This window comes from Coccinella septempunctata, chromosome 9 (assembly GCF_907165205.1).
Source record: "Coccinella septempunctata chromosome 9, icCocSept1.1, whole genome shotgun sequence".
NCBI classification, from domain to species: domain Eukaryota; kingdom Metazoa; phylum Arthropoda; class Insecta; order Coleoptera; family Coccinellidae; genus Coccinella; species Coccinella septempunctata.
Window position 1 is genome coordinate 11834089 of NC_058197.1, and position 11374 is coordinate 11845462.

The 11374-nt window shown below is 32.3% G+C and overlaps 1 protein-coding gene across 2 annotated transcripts in view; it reads right to left on the reverse strand.

Moving 5' to 3' along the window:
* Positions 1-11020, reverse strand: part of LOC123319795 (bicaudal D-related protein homolog) — a 29130-nt gene extending 18110 nt beyond the window's left edge. Inside the window, exons 1-2 of one of the 2 annotated variants that reach the window (XM_044906736.1) lie at positions 10726-11020; positions 3117-3444 (exon numbers count right to left, since the gene is read on the reverse strand). In XM_044906736.1, the coding sequence (XP_044762671.1) occupies positions 3117-3341 (225 nt within the window). In that variant the 5' untranslated portion in view covers positions 3342-3444; positions 10726-11020. The remainder of the gene's footprint in view (positions 1-3116; positions 3445-10725) is intronic. The other variant, XM_044906735.1, reaches the window with a different exon arrangement.
* Positions 11021-11374: the final 354 nt, after the last annotated feature.

Consider the following 11374-nt stretch of genomic DNA (forward strand, 5'->3'; position numbering starts at 1 on the left):
TATCATCATGACTCACGCTGAGGTTTTGTATTCGTGAAGATGATCCATACGTGGCATTCGTGTCATTTGCGTCCATGAACGTGGCAGAACGATCGGTAACATCATAATAGTGTATTTTGAGGTGAAAATCACCGGTCTGTCCGTCTGCCACGTTTCCGGATGTGACCAAGGCATGAAGTCATTCTGTAACCGTTCACCAAACTGGTTGTTTTCGATGTGGAGGCGTCCATGGTATTTCTTTTCCCACTCGAGCATGTGGCAATAAAAAGATTCGTGCTTATGGTTGCTGAAACATTACTCCCTTGATCTCTTTCTTCATGTACACTGCCAAAAATTTAGAGAGAAAACTTTCTGCACTTGAATTAAATTTTCATTATTGCTATGCAAACTATGTGAAGGGGCGTTGGTTTACGTATTACACAAAGACAAAATATGGTCCTCTTAAAATGGCCTTTAAAAAAATTCCAATGCCCTCATTTCTTGTAGGTTTATGTTTTTTTGTTAAGACGCCAATGATATACTTCAATATTTGGGGAGTGTAACTATGCACACCATATATTTCCATGTCAATTTAACCGACTGAGAAAATCCTCGTCATCTTATGAAGAAATCGAAAGGATCCAAATTATACAATTCTGTTCGAGCAAGAACAAATTCTTCCATCGAAAATGGAACGCCTTTTACCAATTCACGGTTCAACGAGCCCCATCTGCAGGTCGATTGACTCCGTATCTTTTTCTGCAGTTTCTTTGAAGGTAATCTTGTTTCGTTCTGTGGTCGAGATTACCTCATCGAAACTGAAAATGAGACAAAGAAATTTACCTAATCCAGAAATGGGTTGTGGTTGGGGAAGAAACAGAAGAAGATTGACTATTGTACTGGTTTTTGTAGTTCAAATGCTGAGCATTTTGGAGATGCTCGTCTTGTATACAGGGTGAGTCTTTGATTCGTACGAATATCTAAACAGTATATTCTTGAGGTCAAAAGAAACCCTTTTTTTCTATACCATTTTTTCCGATTCGGTCCTGATAAAAAGATATAGCCATTTTAAATTTCCATAATGAGCTGTGCCACCCCTGGAAAAACAAAATTACCTTCAGCTAAAATCTGTGACACTATACATCGGTGGATCCTAACAGAGTTGAATTCAACCAAAGTACCCAATTTTTCAAATGTCACAGATATTTTTATTTCACAAAACGTTCAAATATTCATTAGATAGCTTCCAACTTAGTTTCAAGAGTTGGGTTCTTTGAATTTTTATGGTATGTAATAGTTATAATGAGAAAACTGGAGAACGTTGATGATATCTTGTCGTCGAAAAATATTCATCAAATAAATGATAAACTATATTCCGAAATTCATTTCATTCGATAAAACCGTTTGTGAGATAGAACTGAAAATAACATTTTTTATGGTTTTCAACAGCCTGTATCTTTCAAACCGAGCCGTTTCGAAAAAAGCGGTAGAGGAAAAAAGTGCTTCTTTTGACCTCAAGAATCTACTGTTAAAATATCTCTACAGGTAGATGAATTCTTCGGGCCCAATTTTCAATCAATCGATAAATGCTTTTCAATCATCACTACCATGATGAGGAATTCTTCAAAAGAAGCTCCCTCTTTAAAAATTTCGAACACGCAACTCGGATTGATATTAAAAACTAACTCGATTGTGGTTCTATCTCATTAATAACAAGATCATTTATAATTTCGTTCTTCATTATTTAATTGAAGGATTCTGATGAGCTGTCAAATCACAAGATATTTTAGATTAATATCAGCTTTCGGAACAAAATAAGGGTGGTTTTATGTGAAAAATTAGGTGAAATTTCGATATGCTATGTCTTTTAAATTTAAATCGATGTTATTTGATTCAGATGAAGAAGACATTTTGACTTTTCTCGATATCAAGGTAACATCACCAGAAACAATTGGAAATTCACTACGTCTCAATCTTTTATCCAGAAATTTCAGATATTTTTCTCAAGTATTTTTTTCAATAAAAGCATTTCATATTTTTATCGAAATTGTGCAACGAGACTCTTATTTATTGGCCAATTATTTGACGAGTAGCTGATTCAAATGGAGGATACAATGTAAATCATGAAAATTTGGTTAGCATCTACAAGAAAAACGCTGGTTTACAAAAATAAATAGAGAGGTCAAAAGATCCGGTCAAATGCAAAGCTGTATTCATGTCTGCTGAGCGCTTTATCCAATATTATTTGGTCCATATGTTATTTTCGAGATTTCAAGCCAGAAATATCGGAAACGTTTCATTTATGAAGAGATCGTGGTCGAAATCAATCATGTGTGTCTATCCAGGCAATCGTTAACAATCAAACGAAAAAAATGAGCTGGCGACTCAAAAACTATTCACCAGAACCTTTGAAATCTCATTCTAAATCAAAGTGCTACTCCTCAAATTGATCTGATCTGTATTTCAAGAGATATTGTAAAAAATATTTTTCTTGGGGAACCAAGCAGCATTGAGCGAGTTCAGTATCTGGATGGGTGACTGATTTAATTATATAATTGTACAACTGCAAAAAAGTTGCTGATATCGTGTCAATACATTATTTTCAGGCTTTCAACTTGATGGCAGGCACGAAACTAGACAATGTTAAATGAGTGAATTTCTTCACTTCATATCACTCTTCAAAATTTTCCGATGTACTTGTCAATTACGATATCTGATCCAACTCGACCTTAATCGGAAACCACGTTCCCAAATTCAATTAGTAAGGTGATTATAACTCGAATAAATTCGATACTACAAAATTAAACAATTATTCCTCCTGAGAACTGAAAATGTTAATAATCCTATTAACTGAGGGCGTGAATTGTGGCTACTGCTATCGGTTATATCCTTGAGGTTTTTTGTAGCTCTTTCCAACACCAACAAATTCGTATGACCTTTACCAGTCGACGAAATACCGAGTTGAAGGTTCTTCGGAGTCAATTCTTTCAGAATTGTTCTTGTTCTTTCATTGTTTGGAAGAAGGAAGTGTTCTTAGCAGATTTCCGGGAAATTTCTCAACACGAGCCAACAATAGCTTCAATTAAATTCTCGAGTATAAGGAATCTTTCAACATTTTGAACTGTGGAGAAACTTACCTCTAATTTTCTTTGGTATTCCTCAATTGCAGCCTCGTGTTGCCTCTTCAGTTCCTCCTTGCTGTCGAGAAGGGCTTTTCCCAACTCTGCTGCCAGCACTAAGTCGTTTTCCTTCTGCTGCAGCTGGGCCCAAAGGTCGTCATTGACGTCTGAGGTTGATGATGGTTTCTGTATGGCACTACGTTTTTCCATTTCTACTATGTAATCTTCTAAACTCTGGAGCATGTTCGACTTTAAACTGAAGACGTGATGCACGCTGAACAATGAACACTCTGTATGAATCGTAACATTTTTTCTTGGGGGAAATGTAGATGGTCCATAAAATAATCTGTAACAAAAAAGGATTGACTTGAAAAAAAAGCTTTGTGACATTGATGTCAGCATTATGAAACTTGGGTTAATTTAAAACGGTCAAGTTCAAGTGGAATTGTTTAGGGGGGTGTTCCATGTTAATTATCTCATATAAAAACAAACAAAAATTCAACTTAGGACTTCGGTCCACGTTGCCAACCTAACAATTCTGAGAAGTTCCTAACACTGGGGAAGATCATGTCTGGCTGATACCAGGGCTGATATTTGTAATGGGTTTCCTCGAGGGTTTCCTAGATTATATATACAGGGTGAGACTTTGACTCATACAAATTATACATACAATACGTATTACATTATACGAGAAAATATGAGGAATACTTTTCGTTTTAAAAACGTTCAAATATTCATCAGATAGTGACCATCTTAGTCTCAAGAGTTGGGCTCTTTGAATTTTTGGTAATTTCATAGTACGTGGGTTATATCTTGTGTCTTGTGTGCGAAAAAGATTAATCGAATAAATGAAAAATTGTATTCTGAAACTTATTTCATTCGCTGAAACAATTTGTGAGATTTTGTGAGTACTAAAAATTACATTTTTGATGATTTTCCAACAGCCTGTATCTTTTGAACCGAGCCGATTCGGAAAAAATGGTATAGGAAAAAAGTGATTCTGTTAACCTAAAGATTCTACTGTTAAAATATTTGTACGAGTCAAAGACTTACCCTGACCTTAATCTATGGTCTCTTTACTCATTCGTCAGATTCGAAATTAGTTAAGTCTGTAAGTGGAGGTTTCTTTAGTTTTATCTATGTTATCCCTTTAATTGAATCTCCTTCGATAAAAATTTTTTTGGCACATTTTTGAAAAAGTCTTAGTCTTAGTTGGAAACAGTTTCCACCATCAAAAAAGATTCTACAAACCAACGAACATCTCAACACATTCTCATTCCAGTAAACGCAACAATCACGTCTGATAATGTCTTGTTCATTACTTCAACACTTCCTTTTCTACTAGTAACAATCGCAACATCAGCTATAATTGAATTTTTTCTTTTTTAAATCACGATTCTTAAGGATCCCATTGTTCTAGGTCGAAGACCTTGGGCTAGATCCAATGTGTATGGTCAATAACCGAAATCTTCATTTAACAATTTTTTATTGGAGATTTAATGATTATATCGTCACTTACATAATCACTATCATTTAGATGATTGGGAATAGTTCGACTATCGCTTTAGGTATTTTAGGCAATTTGGGAATGAAAAAGAGAGATGCGACTGCTTATATTGTATGGTACACCCAATCTCTCCTATCTAGAGTATAAAATCTCATTTTTGGTAAAGAGCCTTCAAACTGTTTTAGTGGACAAGCTCACTACTAATTAACGAATACTATAATTTGCATTGAATCTTATCTTATATTAATAAAAGAGGATCTATGGTTTACTTCAAAATGCTTTATTGTTCAAACGATCGCACCAAATTGGACAATTCTTTTTTTGTTGTGTTTATTATTGTTAGGGCAAGGTTTATATAACAAAATATTCCCAAAAAAAATTATACAGAACAGAAAAAAAGGCATTCCTTTTTCTTACGACCAATCGAGCAATCACGATGAGTAAGTTATTATTATCTACCCTAGAAATAATTTAAATGGCAAAACTAGGTTTGCCGGGTCAGCTAGTAACAAATAAAAAACACCTCTGCATCACAGTCAGCTCTTGAAAATTATACATTTCTGTTGTATATCGATCAAACTTATATAACCTAGTTTGTGGGTATCGTGAAAGCAGAGAATATTTGTCATTTTCACATATATTGCGAACACTTGGTTGAACACACTAACTTCTAGGTATAGGATAAATTGCAGAGGCCAGGGTACTAATAATAACACGCAGATCATTATGGAAGTAGGCTAGGAGAATTATTGATTATGTATGAAATCGCCTTAATATTCAGACAGACAAAGGAAATATCAAATCTTGTTACAGCAACTTTCTTCTGGGTTATTTTTCACCTCCTACAAGATCCACGCAGATCTTCTATTTCACACCAAAAATATAAAAATTAAGACAGAAGTTCAGACATGTTCAACAAAATGAGAATGTTTCTGCATATCTATTTACTATATCTATGTCAGCCAAAAATTCGTCAACTTTGAATTGAAACATGACACATATACATTAATCTAGGTCTTCAATTATAAAATATTGAGATTGCTTTAATCGTGAAATAAATCATCATCTTATCTGGTCCCAGTATCTTATCCAGTTCAAATTATTCCTGTTTCAAATATGTAGATATCTGCTGATAACATGAGAACATGTTTCAGGTAAAATGATATCTAATATATTCTAAAAATGTTACTTCAACTTCTGTTTTTTGATCTGAAAAAACCAATGGGAAATCAATCAGTTCGATCTATCCAAATTAAGGAAAAACATTTTAATACATAAATATTATTCATGAATGTAACGCTAAGGTAAATCGAAGCATCAAAAGTATAGAATATTTAGTAAATATTATCTATTTCTTGTAGATGAGTGGAAATTCTATCATAAAATTTACTAATCGTTTTTAAAAAGGGAAGATGGGTTTTTATATTATTGTGGTAAGACAAACCAACAAAACTACCATTTGGTGAATATTGATTTGTGTTCAATCACTCTATTTAAAATTCAGATTTCCATAATATTACACCAAAAATAAATATAATTTTTATTTCAATAATTCTTGAAAGAAGGCAGAAAACCCCAAAGGCATATTTAGTCCTCAGAACAAAAATGAGCTAAATTGGTAGCTATTTGATTATATTATACAATTTAACCGAAATTACAGAATATAAAACGAGTCTTCGAATCAAAATTAAAAAGATATCTGGTTTTCTGTACAATTTTTGATTTTTCACAATGTTTTTCTGTACAGTCCCAGGACCTACAATTTCCAAATAATAATAATATGTTTAGAGAAAATCCACTGCTCTGGCCCCATTCCCACAAGACATTGACTAATAATAATTGCCTTATTTCCGAGACTGAGGATCTGAAATCGACATTGGAAACACACATGCATTATAGCAAAAAGTGGGGTAATCTCAACTACCATTATTCCTGGCAACAATAAAATGTTTTATTGAGTTATTATTAACGGGTATCGATTTAAACTTTCGCCGTGAAAGGGCTCAATGAATAGAATGACAGGAAATCCTGTTTCAGGGCTGTAATACGAGTATGCAATGGTACCTTTGGGTCTTGCTGCGTTCAAGCGTGAAACAGTTGCTGTAATGCGGAAACTAATCGCTTCAGACAGAAGGAAATTTGTAGTATCACCCTTCAACACAGTTATCTACCTTGTGAAACTGTAATCAAGATACGAAGTATACATGGGAAGGAATCTATCGTATCTTTAATTTTTTTCATCTCCAATAAAAAATTAATCTAGATACACTTTTGAGTTAATATAAACTCTAAATTTCATAATTCTCACCACCAATAATTCCGAGAAAAAATTTATTTATTTTTATTTCATTTTATATTCTTTTTTTTCATTTAAAAGACAATTTTGTGTAGCAAACATGAATGTAAATGAAAAATAGGAATTTTTTATTCGACCAGATGTGGACCAAATTGAATTGGAAATACTCATACTGTTTGAACAAAATTTATTTTGTAAAAGAGTGAATTTCATTATTTTTCAGAATAGTTACAATTAGAGTCAATAGCGTTAAAAAACGGTATTTACTATTTATTATTTATTAATTTAATTTAATATTTTTGGTAAGGGTTAAATTTATTCCCATGATATCCATCGCTTTTCCATTCCACCCCTATTATTATTACGAATGTATTCGCTGATAAAATAACTTCTAGTCCGTTTTTAGTTTAACAAATCGAAATTAAACATACTTCAATTTTACTTGGGACATGATAATATATTTCTAATGAAGTAAAAGAAAAATAGGCTTTTAAAAAAAAAAAATATTGCACTAAAAACTTCGAACAAATTTTCCAAATCAATGGAATAAATATTTTATTTTGAAATTTTTACCTCGTGTAATTGGATCTTGAGTTGACATTCAACATTCAACTCAATAATAATAAATTCGACGAATTATTGAATATTACTTGTGGAAAAACATGAACTTTAATTCATTAGCACATGATTATGTTGATTAATTTTATATTTTTGATGGGAGAGATATTTCATTTTCGCATTTGAATATAACAAAAAAAATATATAAGAAGAAATTTCCGATACATGGAGAAATTTTTTTAATAATATATACCAAACTGTCTTCCTCATTCCAATTTCAAGGGTTGGTATTTCCATTTCTCCCAGTTTTTCGTAACATATTTCAATTTTCGTGAATATTAATGACAAAAAAGTGAAAATGAGAAAAAACTGTTAAATCCACGATCATATCTTTTATAATGAATTCCTCCTCTACAACCCCTAAATTATTACAAAAATTCCGAGTGAACCTTCCATAATTTCACCGAAGACTCTGAAATCTAAGTTAAAGCAAAAACAATAACAAATAAGCCATATGAATTTCCACATACAATATAAAAGAATGAGGACAATACCGTCGATCAAGTGACTCTCACTTTCAAAATGACACGAAACAAGTAGAATTAATGAGATGCATCGTGCCTACTCAATTAAACACAAACTTCATAACAATTTCGTTGCTCAAACAGGAGTTGAACGCTCGAATTTGCAAGAGAATAGGAAAAACAGTATGTGTTAATACGTTTAGAAGTCTCTCGATTACGAAGCATGAAATATACTGCAAATTGCACAAATAGGTTCGATATTTCCAAAGAATAAGGCCCCCAGCTATACTGAACTTAATACTATTGAATTATTCACAACATGTAACCGCAATTTTGTGAAATTATATAAATATCCTCAGGCTGGATGCGATTTTGAAGATATTCGAATGAATGCTAATTCAGTCAATGTTATTGTATTTAAAAAAAAGAATATTGCTGAAATTATTTGGGTTTTTCACAGACTGAATTGAAATCAATAATTTGAAGGCATATTGCCTTTATAATATATAACAATATTTTCGAGTACTCCTCTCTTGAGGGGGCTTCGTGTATCGAATTTCTTGAAACCATGTGTCTTTCTTCTGTCAGCATCTCATAAACAAAAATAATTATTCACACATAGGTTTTATCGATTCTATTTTTAGAGAATAATTTTATTTTCTTATTGGAACTTTTACCTCATGAAAAGACTTAGTAATGGATTATACATGTGAATTCATCTTTCCGAAAATTTTCAAATTTTCAATTGACATTTCAATAAAGATAGTTTTTTAATATCTGCAAAAAAAATTAATATCGAGTCCTTCAGAGGGATTATGGAAGCCACATGTAATGGAACGTGATCAATATAGGATGCACACTTCTAATTAGCCCATAAAGTTGAAAAAATCGACTAATTATGTCATAGTTATCTGCAGCACAAAGGAACAATTAATTAATATTTCCTTTTTGACGTCATATCATCAAATAAGGTGTGAATATTGAAATATCTATTTTTTAAATAGTTTCAGAACGATTCCATAGAATGCACCGACAAAGGCATGAATTAGGGGTTGACTGTAAATGTACAGGTAAATATTTGGCTTCGAAATTCCCCTAAATACCAGTCCAATAGTTATTAGTCACGTTTTTGGAATTTTCTGACCCATTAAGAATAGCTGAAAGAAATGAAGTGAAACTTGACTTTTTTAGTGTAGAATTCTTCGAAATTTCCGAAGTAGGTAGTAAAGATTTTGTATTGAAAATATTCACAGCACATCAATTCGAAAAAATGAACCTATACAGGGGGTCCGAAATTAATGCTGCAAAATTTGGTGACAGATTCTCTAGGAAAAATTAGGAGACCCCTATTTTTTATTTTGGAGCCACTATAAACATTAAACGCGTATTTTTTTAATTCCTTTGAAAATATTGTACAATTATAAAGCCAAAATATTTTTGGAACCACTAAATAATAACCGCGAATTTGAATATTATTATTAAACCGTTATAAATCCCATTCAATTGAAAAATTTTTGTGGCTTATACAATTTTTTCATGAAGCGCAAGATTTTTTATAAGAATCTGAAAATGTGATAAAATTGTAAAAAACAATAAGAAATGTATTCAATTGAATGGGCTCTATAATGGTTTATTAACAATTTTCAAGAAATTCAAATACGCGGTTGATATTTAATGGCTCCAAAAATATTTTTGTCAATAAAAAGTATCCAAAGGGGTCCATAGCCAAAATAATTGAGATTTCGTGAGCCATATAAAGTTCACGTATACCAAATTGAATTATTTTTGGATAACAGGATTGTGAAGACAAAAGGGAAGAAAATTTTTAGGGGCTTAATGAAGGGCCTGTATAAAAATGATATTGGTATACCTGCATGTTTCATTTCATATTTATTTTTTTATATGTACATATGATATAGATTAAGTACTCAATTGATTCTGGAAAATCAATCAAGAATTTCCAAGCTAAACCAGAATATTTCGAATTTTAAATCAGTAATTGTAATTTCAAAGCACTAAAAAACAGAAATCAATTGGGTCCGACTTTCAAAAAATACTTTGATTTATTTTCATAGCCTCCGATACCAGTTCATGAATTTCAATTTGTTATTTTTCCATACCCTCGAATCTCCCCTAATATGGGTAGAATTTCATTAAATTAAAATTTATGGATGGGAATTTGGCAATACAAATCGGAATTACTATTAAAATCATTATTTCTTTAGGTTTTTAGCATTTTGTTAAATATGAGGCGGTTTAAAAAAATCCAGAAAAGAATTTACTATTTATATAACAAATGATATTTTCATATCCAAACAATGAATAAACAGCACATCTAAATTTTTGAAAACATGTTGTCAATTAGGGGATGAAAGCACGCTCAAAATACCGATAATTAAAATATAAATATAAAAATATTTGAGACCATATCATTTTTCCGTTGTTTATCCATTGTATAAATGAAAGATTGGAAAATCGTATGCAAAATAAAATAAAGAAATATAAACAAACAAAAGCTGTGACCCATCATTTCTGATACAGGAAAAATCCAATAGTAAGTTTTTTGATAAAAAAATAGCGTTGATTATTAACTTTGCGCGTCTTTTTTTTCCAAATAATGAATAAATTAACTCGAAAACACTCCAATTCAACCTTTCATCGATTCTCGCCAATGCCATCATTGACCGATTTAGAATTCCCAAGAACCGCATCAAAGGTCACCGCGATATTCAAACAACTCACCTGTGTGTAAAATACAAACAAACGGCGCTACGTGAAAAATCCAAAATGCAGTTCACAAACAAACACCACCAAGTTAAAAACACAAAAAGGTAACCGAACAAAGAGAAATAAAATGTCAAAACACTCGAACTATAACCCTCCAACCGAAAGTATAAACTAAGGTGAGTCCCTCAACTTCTTGCGAACTGCAAGGTGTATTACCGTTAGACGGAGACGGGTCTATCAGTCTGTCTCGTTACCACGTTACGGACCTCGTGAACTCGACACCATCAAGGTATTTCGAGCACTAAGTTTACCTGGTCTTGCGTACTGCTTTTGTTGTAAGCGAACCCATTGTACGGATCAATTCATAAGCGTAGGTGGCAGTGGCGTACCTGAGGGGTAAGAAGAGGGCTTGGTGAATCATAACTAGGAGTTTCACAAAGTTACAGGTGAAAAATACCATCATGGCGGACATTTTTTCATATTCCCGCCAAAATTCACTCTCGATCGCTGAATTCTGAATTCGAGGAATCAGTCAAACTAGAAATTAATCAATTCACTGTAAAAATCTATCAAAATAGCTCATTATACTTTTATTGTGAAAAAAGTATTTTTTCTCCTTATTTCAAATTTCAGTCGATTTAAAAATAATCTTACAAGAGTTTTT